The sequence below is a fragment of the Myodes glareolus genome, chromosome 4 (genome assembly GCF_982192425.1).
Source record: "Myodes glareolus chromosome 4, mMyoGla1.1, whole genome shotgun sequence".
Lineage (NCBI taxonomy): Eukaryota > Metazoa > Chordata > Mammalia > Rodentia > Cricetidae > Myodes > Myodes glareolus.
Window position 1 is genome coordinate 120,003,346 of NC_142029.1, and position 26,408 is coordinate 120,029,753.

General features: G+C 38.0%; 1 protein-coding gene, 1 long non-coding RNA gene and 1 pseudogene across 16 annotated transcripts in view; 1 reads left to right on the forward strand and 2 right to left on the reverse strand.

Moving 5' to 3' along the window:
• Window positions 1–23,354, reverse strand: part of LOC125397097 (uncharacterized) — a 188,358-nt gene extending 165,004 nt beyond the window's left edge. Inside the window, exon 1 of the long non-coding RNA XR_015001587.2 lies at window positions 23,202–23,354. This is a non-coding gene — a long non-coding RNA (uncharacterized LOC125397097). The remainder of the gene's footprint in view (window positions 1–23,201) is intronic.
• LOC146894768 (NADH dehydrogenase [ubiquinone] 1 alpha subcomplex subunit 10, mitochondrial pseudogene) lies at window positions 8,993–12,940 on the reverse strand (annotated as a pseudogene).
• Window positions 23,355–23,451: 97 nt separating the features above from the next.
• Gria4 (glutamate ionotropic receptor AMPA type subunit 4) overlaps window positions 23,452–26,408 on the forward strand; it is a 350,737-nt gene continuing 347,780 nt past the window's right edge. For 5 of the 15 annotated variants that reach the window (XM_087905884.1, XM_087905886.1, XM_087905883.1 and 2 more), the window contains exons 1-3: window positions 23,452–23,846; window positions 24,392–24,570; window positions 25,776–25,934. In XM_087905884.1, the coding sequence (XP_087762010.1) occupies window positions 24,483–24,570; window positions 25,776–25,934 (247 nt within the window). In that variant the 5' untranslated portion in view covers window positions 23,452–23,846; window positions 24,392–24,482. The remainder of the gene's footprint in view (window positions 23,847–24,391; window positions 24,571–25,775; window positions 25,935–26,408) is intronic. The other 10 variants (XM_087905892.1, XM_087905889.1, XM_087905891.1 and 7 more) reach the window with 3 other exon arrangements.

The following is a 26,408-nucleotide window of genomic DNA, read 5'->3' on the forward strand; positions in this document are numbered from 1 at the left end:
CTTTATTTCTAGAAATACTTTGTCTGCAGTTGTTCCCAGATGTCCTTTTCTACCACAACACTTGGCATTTTGATTCTTCTCACATTTGGAAATTTCTTCTCCTACCAAAACCTCAGTATTATGGTAAATAATATGGTTAAATCATTTACTGTGTACAGGATCCATTGGTACTGATCTGACCTTGAAAGGCCCAAGTATCTTTTTGCATTCTAAGTTAGCATTTTCAAAAGCCACAGATTCAATAAGTACTCATATAGCTTCTGGATCTGTTACCCCTATTTGAACAGCTTTTGTTAATCTTTGTAAAAAGTTACAAAAGAGTTATCTTTGGCCTTATATAATCTTAGCATATGATTCAATTCTTCTTCCTAGTTCTTTACAAGCTGTCCCAAGCTTTTAAGGATGCTGTATGGCCTGGGGACAAGATGTACTCATTATAAATGATTTGACTTTGTGAATCAACATAATAGCCCTCTCCAAGAATTTGATTTGGGGAAGCCTCAAATCCCTTGACCCTTATTTATTGTTCTAAGGCTTTAGCATCCACTCTCCAATAGAAATTTCCACTGTAACTGCAACACATCTTCAAGGACTGCTGAGACTAATTGAAGCCAATCATGTAGAATAGCCTTATTGCTTGAAGCCCATGTCTTTGCCATCTCCCTAACAAATGGTGATACATGATATAAGATACTGTGTAGGGTCTTGTCTTCCCTGTTCCTTGAGGCCTAAGCACAGGATGCAGGAATTGTTTATACTAACCAGCTTAGCTTCCCCTGCTCATTCTGGCAGCCAGAGGTAATTAGTTTTAAGCCTTGTTTCTGTCATTGCTATGATAATTTCACCTGCTAAGAAGGTCCTCACAGGCGCCCTAAATCTCCTCCCATCTGTCTGTCAGGGTTCCCAGATCGATACCCCTTGCATGGAGGCTCAGGCCACTGGCACCAGGCAGTCAACACTATGATCTCACTCCCAGGTGGGAGGGGGGCTCTCATCCTCTTGCCTCCAAGTATATAAGCCTACGTGTGCTGAATAAAGATTGATTTTACCCTTTGGGTGAATGATCTGATCTGTATGTGTGTGTGTCCATTCAACTCCTAAGATATTGATCCAGATGCATGGCCAGTACAGGAAGCACGCCCTGTATTGGGTGTGGGGATTCACAGAAAAGTGCGAGCAACAATTGGAGGCCCTGCTGGAACTGAAGGAAAACAGCTGCATTCTGCCGTCTGTAAACTCACCCATGAGCGTCTTGGGTAGGTAATAAGCCCATATAATAAACAAAACAGAAAACATACAGAAGAAAGAATATAAAGAGCTAAAAAGGAAAAAGGTCAAGTAACTTATAAAGGTAAATCTATCAGACTTACACTTGATTTGAATTCTCTATGGAAACCATAAAATCCAGAATGTCTTGGATAGATGTGGTGCAGAAACTAAGAGACCATGGATGCAAGCCCAGACTACTATACCCTGCCAAGCTATAATTCACCATCAATGGAGAAAAAAATATTCCAGGATAAAAACAAATTCAAACAATACATAGCCACAGATCCAGCCTTACAGAAAATAATAGAAGGAAAATCACAACCCAAAGAATCCAACAATGCCCACAATAACTCAGACATCTAGTGACCCTTCACCAGCACAACTCAAAGAAGGGAAACACACAAACTCTACGAACAAAAAAAAAAAAAAAAGAAGAAGAAGAAGAAAAAAATAACCAGAGTTAACAACCACTGGTCATTAATATCACTTAATATCAATGGACTCATTTCACTTATAAAAAGGCACAGGCTAAGAGATTGTATGCGAAAACAGGATGCAACATTCTGTTGTTTACAAGAAACACATCTCAATCACAAAGACAGATATCTACTCAGAGTAAAGGGTTGGGAAAAGGTTTTTCAATCAAACGGACCTAAGAAACAAGCAGCCATATTAATTTCTAACAAAACTGACTTCAAACTAAAATCAATCAGAAGAGATGAAGAGGGAATTTTATACTCATAACAGGATAAATTCATCAGGACAAAGTATCAATTCTGAATATCTATGTCCCTAATGTAAAAGAACCCACTTTTGTAAAAGAAACATTACTAGAACTCAAGACACACATCAAACCACACACACTAATAGTAGGAGACTTCAACACTCCTCTCTCACCAATAGACATGTCAATCAGACAGAAAACTAACAGAGAAACAAGAGAATTAATGGAGGTAATGAATCAAATAGACTTAACAGACATATATAGTACATTCCACCCAAATAGGAAAGAATACACCTTCTTCTCAACATTTCATAGAACCTTCTCAAAAATTGACCACATACTTGGTAACAAAGCAAACTTCTACAGATACAAAAAAATATTAACAACCACCTGTGTCTAATCAGATCACCATGGAATAAAGTTAGAATTTAACAATAATTCTACCCCCAGAAAGTCTACAAACTCATGGAAGCAGAACAGTCAACTACTGAACCACCCCTGGATCAGGGAAGAAATAAAGAAAGAAATTAAAGTCTTCCTTAAATTCAATGAAAACAAAGACACAACATACGCAAACCTATGGGACCTATGAAAGCAGTGCTAAGAGGAAAGTTCTTAGCTCTAAGTGCCCACATTAAAAAAAAATGGAGAAAGCTCACATTAGAGACTTAACAGCTCAGCTGAAAGCTCTAGAAAAAAAAAGAAGTAGACTCATCCAGAAGGAGTAGAAGACTGGAAATAATCACACTGAGGACTGAAATCAACAAAATGGAAACACAGAAAACAATCCAAAGAATCAAAGAAACAAAAAGCTGGTTCTTTGAGAAAGTCAACAAGATTAACAAACCTTTATCCGAACTAATCAACAGACAGAGAGAGAACATGCAAATTAACAAGATCAGAAATGAAAAGGAGGACATAACAGCAGACACTAAAGAAATTCAGAAAATCATTATGTTTTACTACAAGAGCTTATATGCCACAAAATTGGAAAATATGAAAGAAATGGGCTTGATTTTAGATAAATACTATTTACCAAAGTTAAATTAAGACCAGGTGAACAATTTAAGTAGACCTAGTCATGAAGAAATAGAAACTGTCATCAAAAATCTTCCAACCAAAAAAAAAGCCAAGGACCTGATGGTTTTAATGCAAAATTTTAATGGAACTTCAAAGAAGAGCTGATAACTATACTCCTTAATGTGGTTCACATAATAAAATCAGAAAAGTCATTGCCAAAACCTTTTTATGAAGCTACAGTCACCCTGATTCCAAAACCACACAAAGACCCAACCAAGAAAGAGGGTTACAGACCAATTTCACTCATGAACATCGATGTAAAAATTATCAATAAAATTCTGTCAAACATAATCCAAGAACACATTAAAAAAATATCCATTATGATCAAATAGGCTTCATTCCAGAGAAGCAGGGCTGGTTCAACATGCGCAAATCTATCAACATAATCCATAATAAATAAACTGAAGGAAAAAGAACACATGATCATTTCATTAAATGCTGAAAAAGCATTTGACAAAATTCAACACCCCTCTGTGATAAAGAACTTGGAGAGATTAGGGATACAAGGTGCATTCCTAAATATAATAAAAGCAATATACTGCAAGCCGACAGTTAACATTAAATTAAATGGAGAGATTAAATTAAAATAAATTAAAAGCCATCCCACAAAAATCAGGAACAAGACAAGGCTGTCTACTTTCTCCATACCTCTTCAATATAGTGCTTGAAGTTCTAGCAATAGCAATAAGACAGCATAAGGGGATCAAGGGGATTCGAATTGGAAAGGAAGAAGCCAAACTTTTGTTATTTGCAGATGATATGATAGTGTACATGAGTGACCCCAAAACTCTATCAAAGAACTCCTACAGCTGATAATCACCTTTAGTAATGTGGCAGGATACAAGATCAACTCCAAAAAATCAGTTGCCCTCCTTTACACAAAGAACAAAGAAGCAAAGAGGGAAATCAGAGAAATATCACCTTTCATGATAGCTACAAATAACATAATAGTCCTTAAATATTTGATTTGTCACTTCAGATTTCTCATTTGTTCAGTAGTTTTTAAATTCAGTTGCTAAATACTTTTATTCTACTGAAACAAACAAAAACAAAACCCATACTTAATCCTAATTTAGGGGAGGTTCTCTTTAAGCAAGTAATATCTGATCAAATGAAAAACACTTATGAGTTTATTGGTTAGTTTAAATTAAACCACCATGCTGCTTGATGAATAATCATCTCTTTTAATTAAGAATTGTCTCTTGTTCAAATTGAATCTTTATCAATTTTAATGATAACCATAAATTTTCTTCTCTTATGGAAACAAAAGCAAAATCCTGTCACCAACATAACACATGTCCTCTTTTGTATCCTGAGGTCAGTACATCTTTAAAGTATACCAGCTGATTTAATTCTGTAGTCTTTTTCTATTTTCCAATGTCTCTCTTCAACTATTATTCCTTTCTCATTAACATTAAGAAAATTCAAAGTTATTACAAATAGTGCAGCTATGAACATAGTTGAACAAATATTTTGTAGTATGATAGGGCATCTCTTGGGTATATTCCCAAGAGTGGAATTGCTGGGTCCTGAGGGAGGTTGAATCCCAGTTTCCTGAGAAACCGCCACACTGATTTTCACAGTGGCTGCACAAGTTTGCATTCCCACCAACAATGGATGAGTGTTCCCCTCACTCCACATCCTCTCCAGCATAGGCTATCATTGATGTTTTTGAGTTTAGCTATTCTGACAGGTGTAAGATGGTATCTCAAAGTGGTTTTGATTTGCATTTCCCTGATGGCTAAGGAGGTTGAGCATGATCTTAAGTGTCTTTTGGCCATTCGAAGTTCATCTGTTGTGAATTCTCTGTTCAGTTCAGTACCCCATTTTTTAATTGGGTTAATTGGAGCTTTAGTGTCTAGTTTCTTGAGTTCTTTGTATATTTTGGAGATTAGACCTTTATCTGATGAGGGGTTGGTGAAGATCTTCTCCCAGTCAGTAGGTAGCCTTTTTGTCTTACTGACAGTGTCCTTTGCTTTACAGAAGCTTCTCAGTTTCAGTAGGTCCCATTTATTCATTGATTCTCTTACTGTCTGTGCTACTGGGGTTCTACTTAGGAAGTGGTCTCCTGTGCCTATATCTTGTAGACTACTTCCCACCTTCTCTTCTATCAGGTTCAAAGTGGACAGATTAATGTTGATGTCTTTAATCCATTTGGACTTGGGTTTTGTGCATGGTGATAGATATGGATCTACTTTCATTCTTCTACAGGTTGACATCCAATAATGCCAGCACCATTTGTTAAAGATGCTTTCCTTCTTCCATTGTATACCTTTAGCTCCCTTGTCGAAAATTAGGTGTTCATAGGTTTGTGGGTTAATATCCGGATCTTCTATTTGATTCCATAGGTCGACTTCTCTGTTCTTATGCTAATACCAAGCTGTTTTCACTTCCTTGGTTAAAGTAACCCCAAGATATTTTATGCTATTTGTGGCTATCATGAAAGGTGATGTTTCTCTGATTTCCCTCTCTGCTTCTTTATCCTTTGTGTATAGGAGGGCAACCGATTTTTTGGAGTTGATCTTGTATCCTGCCACATTACTAAAGGTGTTGATCAGCTGTAGGAGTTCTTTGGTAGAGATTTTGGTGTCGCTTATGTACACTATCATATCATCTGCAAATAACGAAAGTTAAACTTCTTCCTTTCCAATTTTAATCTCCTTAATCCCCTTATGCTGTCTTATTGCTATTGCTAGAACTTCAAGCACTATATTGAAGAGGTATGGAGAGGGGGAGGATTGGGGATTGCTTTGGGGAATGGAAGTGGGGAGGGAGGAAGGATGTTTATGGGAGCAGGGAAGTTTATATCTCAACTAAGGGAGTCATTTTAGGGTTTGCAAGAGACTTGATTCTGGAGGGGTTCCCAGGCCCAAGGAGAGGTCCCCAGACTGTTCCCTGGGCAGCAGAGGAGAGGGTTCCTGAACTGGCCTTGGCCCATAACCATACTGATGAATATTTTTCATGTCACCACAGAACCTTCTTATGGCGAAGGATGGAGATAGAGACAGAGACACATATTGGAACACTGGACTTAACTCCCTAGGTCCAAATGAGAAGCAGAGGGAGGGAGATCATGAGCAAAGAAAGAACCAGAGGGAAACTTCAACCTTATTAATAGCTCTTAAATATAAAAATTCTCCATTTTCCAGAATTTTTTAATAACTAATACAGAAGAATTCCAAGGGCTGGTTAATTCTTCAGTATGCGAGTATTTAGTTGCTTCTGTACTAGCTGTTATAAAGTCTGCAGTTTCTATTGTTAAAGTCCATTGTATAACCCATGTAGGTTTATCTGTCAACCATTTAAAGGTAGGGCTGTTGGTACCTTTGGAAAAGTAGCAGCTGCTGTGTCCTGTTCTTGTACACTGAATTATCAGTGACTCTTTTTTATAATATCTTTTTATTATTCTTCTGAGAAACATGCATTAATTTATGGTTTGTTTCTAGTATTTGGGGAATGTTAATCTGGGTATTCCATTGCTTTAACAAATCATATCCCAATGAATTCATTGCTATGTTAACAACTTCAATATTCTTCTCTATCATTTCAGCACTATGTATTTGAATCATCTTGCACACTGTTTTATCTGAGATAAAGTTCTTATCCCTAAAAACTGAAAATTTATCTCCTGAGGAGGCTAATTTGGATACCAAGATTCTGATGAAATAATTGCTAAATACACACCTCTGTCTACCAGACCTTCAATGATAATGTTATTTAATCATATTTTTAATTTTGGTCTTTGTTATGTTCATTTATAGAAGTTTGCCAACATACACTCTATGGTTTCTCCTGAAATTTTTGTTCTCTTTTCTATAGCTGTTGTATTATCCAGAATAGTATGGTTTCTTACAATAGGCATTAGATTCTTTAATTGTTCTCAGGAATTTCCTCTAAGATAGCAGGAAATGAATGAAACAGATTTGGCAAAGGGGGCTGTCAGAGGGCCCTCAAGAAGTTTCCAGACAGCCCAGTTACCTTGAACATCTCTTGTTGATTTACATTCTTTAATCCAATGCCTGCTGATGTCATACCTTTTGTGTAATTCAGAAGAGAGGAGCATTTTGTTTGAATTATGTTTGTTAAAAAACAAAAAACATTGCTTCTTGGTATGCCCTATCTACATTTCCTTTTACAGTGATAATTTTTTTGCTACAATTTTTGCTACAATTATAACACTTGACATCTCAATTTTTCTTAAAGCCTCTGGAAATAACCTCTCCTGTTCATACATAGTCATGGTCATGATATTCAATTTTGATTGTATTTCAGATTCATCCCTCCAAGGGCACCTATATTGCTTATAGTGTCCTAATTATCTTTTTGCATTGAGAATTGGAATTTTCAAAAGCCACAGTTTTAGTTATTATTTGTCTAGCCTCTGAATTTGATATCATTCTATTTACTATTGAAGCCAATCTTTGTAAGAAATCCACAAAGACTTCATTTGGACCCCATATAACTTCAATAAATGACTCAATTTTCTCTTTTCTAATTCTCCAATTCTGTTCCAAGTATTCAAAGCTGCTGTACCACATAAATCCAGGCTGTGGTCATCATATTAAGATTGCCTTTCTATAGTATCATAATCTCCTTCTCCAAGAATTTGTTCTTGGGAGATTTTCGTACTTCTGGCTTTACCCCATTATTCTATAGTCTTAGCCTCTTAGGTAAGCCAGATCCTTTATAACAATTGTGGATCAGGTTCTAAGACAATTTTAATCAAGTATATCCAGTCTATAGGGATAATTCTATTACAAACTGATTATGTGTTTATCATTTGCAGCACAAAATGTGAAAGAAGACTATTGCTTCCTTGAATCTCCTTAATCTAAAATTGAAAGAGGAGCTCAATTTGCTCTTATAGAGAGAGCCTCTATCATTTGGCAATTCCTTTAAGGCTAGTTGATATATTGTGGTTGTTTGAAATACTATAGTCTGTTTCTCTCTAACCTTATAATGCAATGCTGAAATTGGTTCTCCGTTAAATTTTTCTATCTGGATCTGAATATCTCCATGACATGCTTTATTAAATTTTTGTAAGGCCTGTATCTTGACAGTCAAACCAAACAGCTGTCTAAGAGTTAAACTAAGAATTGTCAAAATGACAACAAGTATTACAATGATAATTAATTGATGTGTGATTTCCCTCTGTATTATGTGATTATCTTTAATGAATAAAGAACTGATTTGAGCCTATAGCAGGTCAGGGTGGGGCAGAGCAGAGTTAGACAGGGAAGACTAGACTGAATGCTGGGAGAAAGAAGGGTGAAGTCAGAGAGAAGCCATGAAGCCACCACCAGAGACAGATGTTGGAAACTTTACCTGATAAGCCACAGCCACGTGGCAATACACAGATCAATGGAGATGGGTTGGATTAATATGTAAGAATTAGTCAATAAGAGGCTAGAGCTAATGGGACAAACAGTGACTTAAATTACACAGTTTCTGTGTAATTAGTTTGGGGCTAAGTGGCCAGGAACTAACTAGTAGCCTCCTTACTACAATTAACAGTATGTCAATCCCAGTTAAGTTGATTTTCCCTTCATTTAGTTGTTCTATTTTTAAATCATGCATTACATAATCTTAGAGAAACCTAACTTTATCATAATTTTGTTTTGTTTTCTTTCTTTCTTTCTTTCTTTCTTTCTTTCTTTCTTTCTTTCTTTCTTTTTTTTTGAGCTATAGAGCAAGATTTATTTCTTGAAGTTGAGAGGACTGAAAAACACAGCACGGGGACACTGGGCGTCCAGTGGGAGCTGCTCTTCCTGAGCAGACCTGCTTTGTTTAGTTTTGCTTTTTCTCCCAGATGATTCCAAAATAAAACTGGAAGTTTCCAGAACCTTTTCAATGGAAGTTGAATCTTTCAATCAACTAACTAGGCACAGGAAAGACTGGTTTTTTTTTCTTTTTGACCATTTGTTCAGGCAATTTCTCGATCATTGCTTTTTATCCTGTTGTCTTGTAAAGCTCTGGAGTTCAGAGTTGGGCAGAGCAGAAGTCTTCACGGCTGTGACACCGCTAGGCAGAGGGGACCATTCACTTCAGCCAGATCCACTTGTCACCCACCTCTTCACTGTGTCCAGGGTTGTACTTGCTGCCTGGAAGCTCTCTGAAGATGTTGTAGATTCGGGTACCCTGGTGAGCTCCAATCGTGATTTCTGGAAGGTAGACAGGAATAGTTGTGTAATTCAGCACATCCATCTTATCCTGAACCAGCATCTGCAGGTTGTGAAAAGTACGGTCATCCTGTTCAAGTCATGGTCCTTTTTTGTAGTTAAGTTCCTCTACCACCTTGGTTGAGTCTTCAGATTCCCAGGTACTGTACACCAAAACCTCACATTGCTCACTCATCTTTGGGAAGAAGGTGTACTTGTAGGCATTCTCAATGTCCTGGAGATAGGCAGAGGTGATCTTCATTTCATGTGGATGTCTTTTCTTCTGGATCCGGCTCTGTATCTCTGGTACAGGTTCGTCAATATAGAAGACTACATGGGGTGGCAGGTACTCTGGGAGAGTGAGCTATTTTACTTCATTGTAGTGGTCCACACAATCCTTTTGGATGAAGCCCTGGTTGTACATTGCCTCCAGGAAGACAAAGTCACTGTAGATGGAGTGCTCCTGTGCTCAACAGGTGTTCCAGGGCATCTGAGTACTGCAGGAGGAGGCTGGCGTACAGCCAGGACTACAGGCAGTAGTTGTTGCCATCATTGTTTTTGGGATTATCATAATATTCCTCTAAACTACAGCTGCCACTAAATCCCGTGTCGAGGCGCCTTCCATCGCCTGTGTTGCTGCTTGACTACTGGTTACCTGCGTTTGGAAAGTGCTTCATGCCTAGCTTCTCTGCGATCTCCTTTGCGAGCTTGTTTTTCCGGAGCAAATGTTCCCATCTACTGTTGTCACTCGGCTGTACTCATTCAGTTTTTTGTTTGTCTTGTCACCAAGAATGAAGACCAGGGGTCCATACTTCCGCTGGCATTGCACACTGGTATGAATCTGTCCCCTGCACAGACGCTGATGCCAGGAGAAGTCTTTAAGATATTCAAGAAAGAAACTGAAGAAGATATCAGAAGACAAATGGATCCTCTGTGCACATTGATTGGTAGGATTAGCATACTAAAAATGGCCATCCTACCAAAAGCAATCTACAGATCCAGGGTGACCACCCCAAATTCCAATAAAATTCTTTACAGAATTTGAAAAGAAATATATTAGCTTCATAGAGAAAAACAAAACTCAGTAATAAATAAAAGAATTGTTGAAGGCACTACCATCTGCTATAATGTTAAACTACATAGTGATCGCAATATAAAAAGCATATTTGCATAAAACCACACATGTTGATCAATGTAAGCTCAGACATAAGTTAATATAGCTTCGGTCACCTGATATTTTATAAAGAAGACAAAAATACATACTGGAGAAAAGATACAACATTTACCAAATGTTGCTGGCGAAACTGGATGTCTGTTTGTAGAAAAATACAAATAGATCAATACTTATCACCCTTTGCAATATTCAGCTCCAAGTGTATTACAGACCACAAAACAAAACCAGATACTCTGAACTGATAAAAAAAGAAGTGGAGAATAATTTTAAGTTCATTAGCACAAGGAAAGACTTTCTGAGCAGAACACCAATAACACAGGAATTGAGAATACCAACTAATAAATGGAACTTCATGAAATAAAAAACTTCTGTATATCAAAGAAAACCATCATTCAAAAAAGGTAATAGCCTAGATAATGGGAAAAGATTTTTACTAATTATACATCAGATAGGGGACTAATATCTAAAATATATAAAGAACTCAAAACTGGACATCAAAAAACAAACAACTCTCTTAGAAATGGATACATATCTAAATTCTCAAAATAATAAACAAATATCAATGAGAAGCACTTAAAGAAATGTTCAACATCCTTAGCCATTATGGAAATATAAATCAAAACTACTTCTAGATATCATCTGACACATTCAAAATGGTCAATAAAAATAAAATAAATTATTTACTATATTATATTACGTGAATTATTTATTAAATCATGAAGGTGAGGATGTGGAGTAAGTAAGTAAGGAGAACATGTAACATGTATCCATTACTGGTAGGAGTACAAACTTGTGCATCCATTGTGGAAAGCAGTATGGTTATTTCTCAGGATGTTGGCAATCAAATCTACCCTAAGATCTAGCTAAACCATGCTAAATCACACAGAGGACTCCATAAGATTATAAACTGATTGGCCTGTTAGCTCAGGCTACTTGTTAGCCCATTATTTTTGTCTATGTTAGCCACACAGCTCAGTACCTTTCTCAGCATGGCACCTCACATGTTGCTTCTTCGGTTATCTGGGCTGAATTGGAGGAATGCGCTTCCTCCTTCCTAGAATTCTCTTGTTCTTATCGCTCCACCTCTACTTCCTGTCTGGTTGATTCGCCTATACTTCCTGCCTGGCCAATCAGCATTTATTTAAAACATGATTGACAGAATACAGGTAATTCTCCCGCAACACCAATATCCATCCCCACTTGAGTAGGCAAGAACTAGACACCAGATAGATTAAGGTCTAGGGAAAACCAAACACTACTCTTCTAATAAACGAACATCACAATAAGGACTCTGATTTATATTCTGCCTTACTAATGGATCAGTACCTTTCTCAGCCAGCATCAGCATTGGTTCTTCCTGCAGGAAATGAGAACAACTCCAAAGAATGACAGGTGGAAAATATGCAGAGAGTAAGAGACCTCAAAACACTTAACTCTAAATGGGATGTCTTCACTACATCCATTCCCGTCAGGGCTAAGAAATTATACAGAAAAATAAAGAGAAAGATTATAAAAGCTAGTAAGGATGAAAAAACCAAAGGAGCAGTGCCTTCTAAAGACACAGGAACAAGACATATATGGATTCTCAGAGACTGTGGTCACATACAGGGCCTGTATAGGGCTGTTCCAGATGGGCTCCTAGCACATAGAGAGGGGAAAGGAACACTAACCATGAAGAAATGTGCAGTGGAAAGCTGCTTGCAAATCAAAATCAGTTCTTTTCAGTAGCATCTCAGTGAAGAGAGAAAACACTCTTAAGAGTAAGCATCATGCCTAGCAGTAGATGCCCAACACCAAACAACTCAATAGCATCTTCGTAGGTTTTGTCTCATAAGAATTAGGACATTTTTTAACTTTTCATGTCTTTGTGTATATATGGCTTTAGACTTTGTGATTTTATGAGATCTCGAGTGTGTGAATATGTGTGTCTCTCCACCTCCATGTATATCTTGTGCTTTTACTTTGGCTCACTTTTTTTTTGTTCTTGTTTGTTTGCTGTGAAATATTCTGATTTGTTTGTTCTTTTTGTATTATTATGTTTATTTCATTGTTAGTGTTCTGAATTGTTTTCTGGTGAGGAACAGAAAAGGCATGAAATCTGCTGAGAGGGAATGTGGAAGGAATATCAGCAGAATTAGGAAAGGTAAATCATGATTAAAATATATTGTATGAAAAACATCTATTTTTGAAAAAAAAATCCAGAATTCTGAAAATGCAGTTGGATAAATATCAAGGGTCAGGTGTGCCAGTCAGCTTCTCTGGATGGCCTCCAGGTATTCTCTCATCCCTAAGTCCCTCTCTGAAGGATTCCTCTCATGCTCTAAAGGGTAGCAATGACAACACAAAGAAAAGCATATAAAAATTCATAAAACTAACTTCAGACTGTTTTAACCTTAGTCACTACAGTAATTGTAAACAAACAAACATATGGAAGCACTGACAATCGTACACAAAAGTGAGGAGCACACCTTCAAGAAATAGTGTGGTGTGGATCACTCCTTCCCACTTCAACTCTAAAATGTCAGCACACACCATCCAGGTTTTTAAATCAAAAAGTCATCTGAGCCCATTATTGTTTACGCATAGATAGGGTGTTTGATCTAGAGAATTTAGTTTAGATATCTCAATTAGATATTTGTAGAGTGTGCATCTCCAATAGAACGGTGAATATTTGAGAGCAGAAATTGATGATTTTAAAGTGTCAGAGGAGGAATTAGCAGATATCATTTTAAGTGAACGTAAATAACAAGGCTGGGATAAAATGAAGATAATTTATTTTAATTCTCAGTCATACTGAAAACTGCCATTTTCATCTCTGTTGCCCTGAGTTCTCCATTCTATGCCTTAGATTTATCTATTTCTTAATTGCTCTCTGCTCTATGGGGTCTCCAGAGAATTCTTGAATAATTGAAAAACTTTTATCTCCCTAGTGGTTAAGCTCTGGTCACCGCAAGACTTCAACAGCTCAGTGAATGAATCATTGTGTCCATGTAAAGGTGTCATATTTTAAAATGGAAAGGCATACATTGACACCATGGAATCTACCACTTAGTTAATTACTTTAAATCGTATTTATAATGCAGTGTTTTTTCCTGGTGCCAGTTGTGAAAGCATGATATTAAAATCTAACATAAATCTGACCTGCTATCATGATCATGATTTACTTTTTCCTTCTAAGCTTATAAATTAGAATTGTTATTCTCTTATTTGCTTATGCATGAGTATTCAAAGAAATAATTTTGGGTACCTTAGTTAAACAAAAGGTGCTGTAAGAAGTCTTACCAAGGCAGAAAACTAAAGCAGCCCTCTCCTTGTAACAGTCCCTCTATTGTTTTCCTTAATATTTTCTGTTTTTCTGCTGTTATTGCTGTTTGTAGTATGGCTATGTTTGTGTATTGCATGTGCATGAATGTTGTTTCCTTAACCATAAGGTCTTAAAGATTAATATTACTATTTTTGAAAACTACTCATAAAACATTGACTTCCATCCTTGATGACATATGGGAAATGGAGCCTCTGGAATCTCTTTTGCCATTTATCTTTAGAATCCATCAGATTGTCTCTAGTTTTGGTCAGAAAGATGTGAGTGAGCTTTTTTCTGTTCTGTGAGCATAATGAATAAATAAGTATTCATTACTTTACGTGGTATTAAAAATGACAATAAAAATGACCTGGCATGTCGCTTTCTGCTTATGTAGCCACAAGTGCCATATACATTGTTCAGGGTTATGGGATTTTATGTCCATGGAGATTAAACTTTAAAACATTTTGAATACCATATTTTGAAGGTCTTTGAAAGATCTGAAGAATAAGTATCCAATTGAAATATATCTCTGCACATCTAGAAAACCTAACTAACATAACTGCAAGCTTGACTATTATAAATGACTATCTATTAACCTGCATTCTTAATTATACATTTCACTTGAATGAATTGCACAAACATAATGCCTCAATCAAGAGCAGTAATAAATGTAACAAAAATGACCTTATATTTATATCAATAAACTAAGATCCATACCAATGCAAAGTACTCATCTCTATAGCATACCACCCTTTAAATGCAAACAAACATTTATAAACAATCACTTAGGGAATTTGGGCATAGTTCTCTCCAAACTGCTTCCTGCTTTTTGTTGAGTGAAGTATTTTTTGAGGGATTCACAGAGACCTTTCTGGTGGTCTTGGTCCACCAAATCACATTTGTCTGGAAAGATTCCACAGATTCTCATCCTCTGTGTAAACAAAAGAAGAACCTCTTTTCCAAGGCAATATATTCTTAGACCCAAATTTTTAAGTCAAGATACCTTTAAAGTATATACGTTGGATTAGTTTAGTAGCCTGCACAATGAAATGTGTCTCTGTACTTAGCTTATTCACAGTCAAAATTTTAAACAAAGCACAATAATATACATAATCCAGACTCTCTATATTTTTTCCATCTATACATGGCTTTTTTAAAACTCCTTTAATCTATAGCTGTCCATACTTTGTCTCTTTAATGGATTTACTTTTTTAAAATCCATTATTTCTTTTCATAACTGTCTATATTCTCTTTTTTTCTCTTTCCCAAGCCTATGTACATTTAACCAACACTGTGACCCATTTAGAGGTCTTTTCCATCTGGATTTGTCTTTATTGCATACGTGTCTGCAATTATCTTTTGATCAGGAGCACTTTTTTAAAATGCTAAGTGGGCATGGCTAGGACCAACTCTGTGGTTGGCTCCACCCAGTCCAATATGGTAGAGGCATGTTCACTGCCTCTAAGAGTTATACATATTGCCCCAGTTGCAGCAAGCCCATGTCACCATTAAGCAATTTGTAACACACTGCTCATAGGCCCCATTTAAGTGCATGGCCTCTGTGTTGTAATCTGCTGGTCTGGTCTGTCACCTGGGTACCCTGTCCTATAAGAGACAAGCCCTGTCCATTCCCAACCTCCCCTTTCTGCTGTCCTACCTCCTCTCCAGCTCTTCTCCCCCTCTCTATTTCTCTGTTACCTTTCTTTCGGAGATGCAGCTTCTGCCTCTCTTCCTTCTCTCCCCCTCTCTTTTCCCCATTCTCCCTTTCCTTCCCCCCTCTGTAGACCACTCAATAAACTCTGTACCCTAGCTTTCTCTGCATTGCATATATAACTTTCTGTCTCCTGCATGGCCTCAGGACACCTGGCAGGGGACTTTTTCTTTTTCACTGCTACTTATCAAACACAAACTGGACAGTAGCCCATGTAAGCTCTCTTAAAGAGAAACACTGACATCCTGTAAACTGGGCAAACAAAAACTGATATCCTGCCTAACCTGCTACATTTTTGGTGTCTATGTGTTTGGCTAATTGTTTGGTTTAGCTTACTTGTTGCAAGCTTTATCATTTCTAAAACTGGCTTGCTGTCTGTCCTGGTTAACCATTGGCATAGCTTAGAGTTTTCTGAGAGTGGAGTCTCAGTTTGGACTGTGAGCATGCCTTGGGTAAGGAATGAAAAGTTTGGCAACCTGACAGGTTAGAGTCATCTAAGAATGGAGCCTCCAATGAGGGATTAATTGGGTAAGATTCCCCCATAATTTTGTTTGTGGGGGGTGCTCTTGGTTGTTAGTTAATGTATGAGGGCTCAGTCCACTGGGAGTAACAGCATTCTCTGGGAAGGTGGTCCTGCATTTTCTAAGAAATCTGAGAGTAATCTGTCCTGTAAACTAGATAACAAGTAGCAAATTTACATTCCCAATATTCTCTTCTATAAGGTGAGATCCTCTGTCAGAGATTGGACAGTGAGGAACAGTAAGTAAATCTGCCTTCCTTTGTGTCCCTGCCTTGCTTCCCCTTAACAAAGGTCTGGAAATTGGAGTCTTAAGATTAAGCTTCCCTTTGCTAGGTTTTATCAGAGCAGCAGAAAGGAAACTGAAACATTTCTGAAATGGATGAATTGTTCCAAACACTATGTTCTTGTGTAGTAGTACTTGCTTTAATGAAACAGTTAGAATAGCCACCATTTTATAAACTAAAACTGAATTTAAGAAAACATTGACTATCTCTTAGATGATGTTAATAATTTTACCAAGTCCTTCTCAACTATCTAAGTGTGAACTGGAATTAAGAAAAAAAGTGACTGTGACTTCTTAGAAAAATACTATTAAAAATTCATAATTTTTAGCAAAATGTGTACCTCAGTTTTCTATTTTATTATATCACTTGTTAAATTATGTTGCAAACTTAAATTATTTTCTTTATTTTATATTATTAATTATAATTACATCGTTTATCCCTTCTCTTTCCTCCCTCCAAGCCCTCCCATTTACCCCATCTTGCTTTCTCTAAACTTGTTTCTATTGAGTATGAGGATTCCCACCATGATTCTTTCTTTTCCACCCACAATGATTTCGACATTTTCTTCTGTCTAAATGGTACACCATTCTTTAACAATGGAATTCCTGCACATATCTAATATCAAGCTTCCTACGTAGAAAGATATTAAATAACTTATTCTTTTGCAATGGTTCTTTGTGAATAGCTATGTGAATTCATTTTCACACCTGTATTTTGTTAGAAATCCTTTCAGTTAAAATAAATTCCCTGATAAAACTTTTCAATTTATCATGATATGGTGATTCATAGAAAATAATCTCAAATCCATACTGAATAAATGAGTTGGTCACAGAAAGACTGCCAAGTTCTCCTCCAGGAATTTCATCAGCCACCATGATTCTGGAGAGGAATTAGAAATGTAAAACCTGAAAAGTTATTATTTTTGATATAATGAAGATTATGTGGTCCAAGAAGAGAGATAAATTATCAGTATTAAAGTCACACACAAAGTCACTCACAGAGAGAGCATGTGAAATAGATAGATGACAGAAGATTAATCAAGCAACTACTATGAACCAAGATTTGTGTGCTGATTTCAAGCAAGGTTGCCAGCTAGATGAAAAGGTGAAACAGTGCACTCGGAGGTTGGCAGGTATAAAACTTCCTGCTTGAGTGGCAAGAGAAAAAAGGGATGAAAATCAAGAAGTATCTGCTTAGTGAGAGAAATAGATGCACATTGAAATAAACAATACCAAAACAGGCCCCGGCAACAGATGATTTAGTTAATAAATGCTGAAGTAATTTTATTAAATTGTTGGTATTTGTATGGAAAATGTAGTTTTCACTTAACAGAATGGAATATAATAAACAATATCATATATCTTCACAACTCTGAAAGTCAATGTTTTCTAAGAAGATATATAAGTAACAATAACAGATAAGAAGTTGAGAAACACTTTTCTTCCCAAAATGTGTTTTCCATGCGGACCTTAAGTTTATGTTTAATATCATAAGCAAAATCATTTTTTGTGAATAATGGTGACTGATTGAGAGATAATGAATATTTCAGTACTGGTACTGATTTGGAGATAAAAGATACCACTTTTAACACCTTTAGCATAAATCATATGCAGACAGAAAAATAATTATAGGTATGTGATATACATGTGAGACATAGATCACTTGCCATATACACAAATACTTTGAATACATCAGTGCAAACATGTAAGTGTGCATATATATATATATATATATATATATATATATATATATATATATAATAACATACATTTCTCCAATAAGGAGAAACAAGATTTCTAGCAAAAATGATTATAATATTATCAGGGCAGGTAATATATAAGATGACTCTAGAGTATCTTGTAGTGACAATAATACGATTTTGTATTTTTATTTATAAAATGGAATAAAGATATAACACTGGATCCAAGTATCCAAAACTGATCATTCCATGATGGTACTTAAAGACATTTCTCTGTCCTTGTCTATCCTTTTATAACCTAGTGTACCACCGTACCAACAGATGAACCATATCCTAACAAAATACTTCTTATTTTATATTCCTGTTATATGCCAAAAGAGCAAGCAAAAACAATTTAACAAAGAGTTTATTTGGGCCACAGTTTAAAAGTGTAGCCCTTGAGCATTCAAGACAAACAGCAGGGGCTTGAAATATGTAGCCACATTTCATCCACAAATCCAGAAACAGGGAGAAAAATGCTCATGTATTGATGTTCAATGTTCTTTCTTATTTTTACAGTTCTGAAAACATGCCTAGGATGGAGTCCTACCCACTACAGATGGATTGTTCCACATCGATTGATGTAATTAAAACAAGATTGCCTGACAAAATTGGGAGTCATGAAGGTCATGGGAGAAGAGAGGGTGAGAGGGAAGGAGTACTTGAGAGAATAGGATAGTTGAGATGGAGGAAGGACAGAGATGAGAGCAAGGAAAGAGATATTTTGATTGTGGAGCTAGCAAGAAACCTGGCACTAGGAAAATCTCCAGGAATTCACAAAGATGACCCCAGCAAAGACCCTATGCAGTAGAGCAAAGGGTGCTCAGACTGGCCTTGCCCTGTAGTCAGATTGATGAATATCTTAAATGTCACCATAGAGCCTGCATCCAGCAGGCAGAGGCAGAGACTCACAGCAGAGCACTGGACTGAGCTCCTGAAGTCCAATTGAAGAGTGAGAGGAGTGAGAATATGAGCAAAGAGGTTAAGACCATGATGGGTGCACACACTAAAACAGTTAAGGAGGGCTCACCAACTCCAGCCAGACTGAGAAAGAACAAGCATAGGTTCAAATTAGTCCCTCTGAATGTGGGTGACAGTTTTATGGCTGAGGCAGAAAGCAGGACCACTGGCAGTAGCACCAGGATTTATCCCTACTGATTGTATTGGCTTTTTGAAACCTATTCTGTTTGGATGGATACCTTGGTCAGTCAGGATATAGTCGGGAGGTCCTTGGACTTTTCCGCAAGCAATGTGCCTTACACTCTCTGAGGAGTGAATGGGGGTGGGGTGGAAGAGTGGGTGGAGGTAGAGGAAGGGGGAGGAGGGGAGGGAGTGGTAACTGGGGTTTATATGTAAAATGAAAAAGATAGTTCGGTTTTTTTAAAAAAGATATCATTAAAGAAATTAATTTCCTACAAGAATGCCCAGAGAATCATCTCCCAGGTGATTTTAGATTGTGTCAAACTGACAATTAACACTGACCGTCACAGATGTCCTCTAATCAATGGACTTGTTGGTTATTTTGTGTTTTGTGGAGATGTATAGTGCTAAAAATGTATTTGTGCCTCAAAAATTTGTAATTTGGGTAGTATTCCTTTCAATACGGAAAACTAAAGACAGTGTTTAGGATGAAAGAGCAAATGTTGAATGTTATTAGTTTTTTTTAAATAGTATCTTCTCATGTTAAACTATGCCAAAAGTTCTCAATTTATTTTCTATGACCCCCAGTCTCATTATATAATCTTTGTTTTTAGTCTAAATCAAAAATATCATCTTTACTAATTTAGTGCAACTTCTCCATACTTCCTCATCTATTAGACACAGACAAAACTGCTGGGAGATATTTTACAACCTCGTTTGTTGCTTTCTAGCCTCACTCCCAATACTTTCCTTTAAATTGCTTGAATTATCAGTGTCCAAAAAAGACTATGATTCATTCATGTTCAACATATGACCTGATAGTCTTGGCAAATCAAATACTCTTGCTCTTTGAACCTATTAGGAACCACCTCCAAATCATGAGTTGCTCATCTGTCATGCTCATGCTTTCTCTTTTAAAGCCTTGGACACATTTTTGCAGGTACACTTTTGATGTGGTATTCCCCTCTCCATGTTATGAATATGTTTTATTACCATTGGTTAATAAAGAAGCTGCTTCAGCCTGTAACAGAGCAGAATATATCCAGGCTGGAAGAGATATAGCAAGAGAGTAGGTAGAGTCAAGGAGATGCCATAAAGCTGCAGAAGGAGAGAGATGCCAGATTCTTACTAGGAAGCCACAGTCTCATACTGATACATAGATTAATAGAAACAGGTTAATTAAGTATGTAAGAGCTAGCTAGAAATATGCCTGAATCATTGGCTGAACGGTGTTGTAATTAATATAGTTTATGTGTGATTATTCAGGTCTGAGCAATCAGAAAAGAATGAGAAGGCTCCGGCTACATACTTTAATGGAAAAAGTTGCCTACTCCATGTAATAACTATAGCAAAATTTAGATATATCTTGTTAGAACAGAAAACATGTCAATACTAACATATCCAGCAAATTGGAAGCCTTATGTCTGAAGCCAGGCAACCCTTACTACTGCACAGGACTGTGGGAGGCCATACTACTTTTTTCTGAACACTGTGGATTTCCCCTCTTCTTTTCTGCTTCCCTATACCTTGTTGCACCATAAACTTGTTGATTCCATAGGTTTTCACAGAGATAATACAGTTTCTTACAGCAAAACTTAATAATTAATATAATGCTCTGCAAGGTTTTCTATAGATCTATAGTGTTACAAGTAAGACTTCAATTCAATGCTTGGGCCTAGCAAGGACTCTTAAACATTGCTGGTCCTCAAATAACAATGGAGAATCTGTTGTTGTTGGTCTTCATGTCACAAATACTCAAGTGCCCTATATGTAACTAGTGTATATATAATGTATTTACATAAGAAGGAGAGTTTAGACATATAAAATAAAATGGCTGTGTTAGTTAGTTGAAAAATAGAAATAAAAAGCATGCATTACTAGAAGAATGTAACTATGGTATCTACAGGCATACCAGTTCAGGTATGCCAATTCTACAAAAACAAAGCCTGTCCTACATCCATCCAGATCAGTACTGCTGTTCAAACTTGTGGAAGCTCCAATTTTTCAATTTTGAAAATAAAAGTCAAAATTGCCCTCCACCCTCAGCAGAAATGCAAAGTTAACCAAGTACAAGATGAGTTTAACCATTCAACATGCTTTGAAATTTTAATTTAATTTAAACAAAAATTAAACTTTGTGTGGCTTATTTTATTATCTCTTATAATAGACACAGAATGCTATTATTTTCAGTCTTAGTTTTCATACAGACAGAAAAGATAAAAAGAAAACATTTCAAATCTCTCTTGATGTGCAAGACTAAAACATCATAAACCAAAATGACAATGTATGATTTGTGAGATCCAATTACTCATAATTTGGTTGTTTTTGTCATAACAATCTGTGCTGAGATGTAACAGGGATGTGAGTGAAAAACAACAGCAAGAATGATGTGATATTAAAAGCACAGCTAAAAATTTAGGAAGCAGAAGAATATTCTGGAGTTTTAACAAGAGTTTTAAAACATCATCTACGGACTACAAAAACAGGTCATTGGTCATATGCACTAGAAAGGCATGAAATCTGAAGCAAATGTGTAGGAGAGATGTCTGTACTTATGTGAATATTTAGGAGTCCTGATCCTGAATAATATGCTCATTTAAGAGTAATTTCCATTAACTCAAGTTTACTACAAATGGCCACAATAATTCATATACCACCAATAATAGTCAAGGTTCCCTTTTAGCCATGTCCCTATCAATTCAAAATCACCAAAAGAAAACTTTAAATGTTCTCAAAACAAAGTACAAAATAATAAATACTGACATGGAGAATATATAAATTAGCTATTTATTATCCCAAATTGTATTAATGAATCATAACATTACTTTGAACTCCATAAATACATGTGCCTAGATTTTGTCCATTTTTAGTGAAATGAAAAATTGAGCAAGAGAAAGCTGAAAGGATACAGGTAACACATGTGTCAAGATAGTTATTACCAGATAGTGTTCTTGCTGTACATTACACACTTACGGACTAGCTTTATTCTTTTAAAAATGTGGTGAGAACTAATTTGTTAAATCACATGCATATATATGTGTGTTCATGTGATAATATTTATCAAATGCACATATATTATTCATTCTAAATAAAATTTGCTAGGTCCATGTAAGGTTACTTTTATGTATATTTTCAGTGCCTACAGTTTGCCGTTGGATGACTAATTGGTGTGCTCTTCCCTGGGGAAGACCACGTCTCCCATTCCCAGCTTTCCTCAGTTGCCTATAATACCTTGTACGGATTTGAGAACTCCTGGGCTCTCCCTGGCCTTTAAGGGACACCATTAAAGACCCACTTTATTGTCATTTGACATTAAGACATTGTATTTGTTCGAGAGGTATCAAAACACATAGTACATTAGCCAGCTGTCCTCCATGGGGTCTACAGCTACTACAATTACGGAAGTGTCCCGACTTTGAATGTGTCCCAGCTTCTTTCCATGACATGACATCTAGTGAAATGACAGTTTTAAAGGGAACTCTGTGGACAAAGTGACAATATTCCTAAAACCCTAGGCTAATTCCTTTTCAGTTTCTTCTGCACATTCAGAGTACCTGCTTACATCATATACAAAAGGCAGAAGTCTTCTTTGAGGTGACATCCCACAGGGCGAGCTTTCTGAATCCTAGTAAAGAAACATGTGTGTGAAGAATACACACACACACACTGCTGAAAAGCATCCTTTTATGGAATCACTGAACAGAAAGGAATGCAGCCTTTAAGCCTGCTTCTTAGTTTACACTTCTCAAACTTAATTCCTAATTCAGTCCAGTGTCTTTTGAAGAATATATTAGAAACATTAGAAGCCTCTCTCAGTTTTCATTTCTATCTTTTGAAGACCATATTAGAAGCCTCTTAGCTTTCATCTCTGTCTTTCTTCATTTTGTTTCTTGCCAGTAACTACTTAACTACTTTCTGCATTAAATTCTCTCTCTGTCTCTCTCTCTCTCTCTCTCTCTCTCTCTCTCTCTCTCTCTCACACACACACACACACACACACACACACACACGCGCACACACACACACACACACACACTGATTCACACATCTCCCTTTCCTAGCAAGTGAAAACTTCTCTGACTCTCTTCACCACCCTTACCTCCTCCAATTCTTCCCTCCAGGACCCCAACCTCTTCATCCCAAGGCTGCCCTGTGCCCTTCTTCCCTCCTCTCCTTCGCTGAGCACCTTCACCGCATTCATTCCCATCCAGGGCTTTGCAGATTCCCGGGCTGTTTGCTGGTGAGAAATCTTTGCTGCAGCTGCAGCAAGGACTAGAGTCCCCCCCCCCCCCCCCACCTCACCCCCATCCACCGCGCACTCGCGCGCGCGCGCGCGCGCGCTCGCATAGCCCAATGGCAAAAGAGGGCTAGGCTGGGCTAGGCTGAGAGGAAAGGGCTGGGAGCAGGGAGGCATTCTGTCCTCCTAAGAGCCTGCAAGGATGCGGCAGGGGACTGAGACCATGGGGAGGTGCTAACTTCCTCTCCAACCCCCCAGCCGGGGATCCGGGCTGGCATACCCGGCCCCTTGGGCTAGTTTCCTGCCAAGCGCTTCCAAGAAGCCAAAGGAGCTTTGGAAGGCATAAAAAGAAAAGAGAAGGGTGCTGGAGAGGGGTACTGATCACCGAACCGGTCTCTCCGCAAACCCAGGAAGAAAGGAGGAAGGGGGTCAGAGGTTGGAGAGGGAACACGAAAACCCCAGTCTGCGGACTGGCTCAGGAGCCTCCCTGAAGACCTGGGCGCTCTGGTGAGCACCCGCTAGGGGAAGGAGGTGGCGTGGGGCGAGGGGCTAGGGGCGGGGGAGAGAGGGGAGAGGGAAAAGCGAAAACGGGGGAGGGGCGAGAGGCCAGTTGCGGGAGTGCGCATTCCAGTACCCTTTACCAAGGTGCGGGGTTCGGGGATGCTGCGGCCGGGGTGGGGGCCGGGTGCGAGCTGCAGAGCGCGAGTGGCGCCGGCGTTGGTGTGGATGTGAGCAGGCGAGCGCGCAAGTGAGCCCCAGACAGAGCGCATGTCTCATCCCTGCTAGCAGAGCAGCAGCTAGACCCGCCACCACCATCTTCTGCATGAACATTATCAGCAGGACAGAAAACCTCCCCCAGGGCTATGGAGACTGCGGGAAACATCTGGCAGCTGGCGATGGATTGCTGAGGGGAAGCAATCATAACCTCAAAGCGTCCAAACCTCTTTCTCTCTCTTTTTATTTCTCGTTTTTTCTTTCCTTCTTTCTTTCTCTTTTCTTTTTTCCTTTCTTTCTTTTTTCTTTTCTTTTCTTTTCTTTTTTTTTAATTTTAGCGCCATCGTTCTCAATGCCTCTCTGAAGAGCTTTTAGCAAGAGTGTGAGAGAAAGAGAGGAGAGCGCGCACCAGGGAGAGGAGCAAGGAAGATGAGGATTATTTGCAGGCAGATTGTCTTGTTGTTTTCTGTGTTTTGGGGACTCGCCATGGGAGCCTTTCCAAGCAGCGTTCAAATAGGTAAGTAAATGGCTGGGGAAGGGCTGCTTATGTTTGAAGAGAGTTAAATGAGTTGCAGATGAGCAAACCAGGGAATCCTACAGAGGCACCTTTCCTTTACAATCAGATCCTGCAAGTTCAGATAGTAGACACTGGCTAGTACGCCCAGCCTTGACCCTATTTCCATCTTGCTTGCCAATATGATAAATTAAGATTGGAAGAAGTTAAAGGAAAGCGAAAGAGACAGAGAGAGAGAGAAGAAGAGGGAGAAGGGAGAGAGAGAGAGAGAAAGAGAGAGAGAGAGAGAGAGAGAGAGAGAGAGAGAGAGAGAGAGAGAGAGACCTCGGTGGCCTTTGGTTGTATTTTATAGCACATTTTTTAAATTAAACTCTTTCCCCAAGAGCAAAAGGAAATATCAAATTCCATTTTTTTGTTGTGTTTTTTCAACCCATTTCTTGCTATTCTGCAACTGCAGCATTCTCTCTATTACAGGAAGAGACTGGTACAAAAGCGTTTTCTCTCCACACCTCTTGCCTTGTCTTGCTTTCAAATGACAGAATCAAAAGTTAGATCCTTTTCTAGGAACCTTTGCTGGTTTTATTTTGGTTTTGATTTATGCTTTTGCTCTTTCATATTCTTGTCTCTAACGACCCTCCCTTCCTCCTTTGCTTGCCATTCTCCTCTTCTGTCTGTTGATGGAACTCAGCTATTGAATTTCTTCCAGCCCAGCCAAGCCCAGCCTCAAACACTGCATCATTTTTTTTTTAAATGTGTGTACTGTACACAAAACTGAACTGATTGGGCTGGGTACACACAAGCACGGAGGCAAACTAAGTTCTCTCAATTCTAAATCTACTGTCCTGTGCATCCACATTACTTCGTTCCTGTCCTGTATTTTGATGGAAATCTCCTTTCGTTCTATCTGCATCCTCACTGGTACAGAGAGGTTTCCTGAACTGGCTGTCTGAAGAGGTCAAGTGAAAGAAAGCCAGACAAACTGAATGGTCTCAGAGGTCATTGGGATCATGACGGATTGAATCAAGAAAAAGCTGAACTGCCCTGAAGACTAAAACACCAAGCATGCAGTGCAGGGACAAAAGCAGTGCATAGGATATGGCAACATAGCTCCTTAGTTACATGGGCTTGCTGTTGGAGATGTTTGACAGTCCTGGGGCTGGGTCTAACATCTAAAGCAGGAAACACTGTGAAGCTGCTGTCTTTCACAGGTGGTCTCTTCATCCGAAACACAGACCAGGAATACACTGCTTTCAGATTGGCAATCTTTCTTCATAACACCAGCCCCAATGCCTCCGAAGCTCCTTTCAATCTGGTACCTCATGTGGATAACATCGAGACAGCCAACAGTTTTGCTGTGACGAATGCCTGTAAGTAAAATATAAGTTACAGCTAAATTGAAGAGCACTGAAATGAGGTAGTAGATTCCCTTCTTTGTTACAAATTTTCTAGGAAAATAATTCAGGATTCCAACAATTGCCTGATGTCAGAGAAAAATCATAGTTCAAAAGGATTAGTCTTTGAGATTTTCAGCTGATCCATCTTTCTCCTTCCCTCCTGTTCTCTCCTTCCCTCCTTCTCTTCTATCATCCTTCCTTCCTTTCTGTCTTTTAATTTTCCCTGCCTAGATCACAGAAGCTGAATTCCCGTGTAACATTTTAGTATTGTATCTGTCTTCTGAATGCCAGTGAAAACTGTACTCAGCCTTGTGTTTTATTCCATTCTTTGGTTTTTCTGTCTTGAGTTTCACTAGAGTAACCTCCTGTCTTCCTTTTAAAGAAGTCAAAAGCTCTTCCCAGTACTAAAGGCCATGGTGAAGAGGCCAGGGGAGTGATGATGGGGAG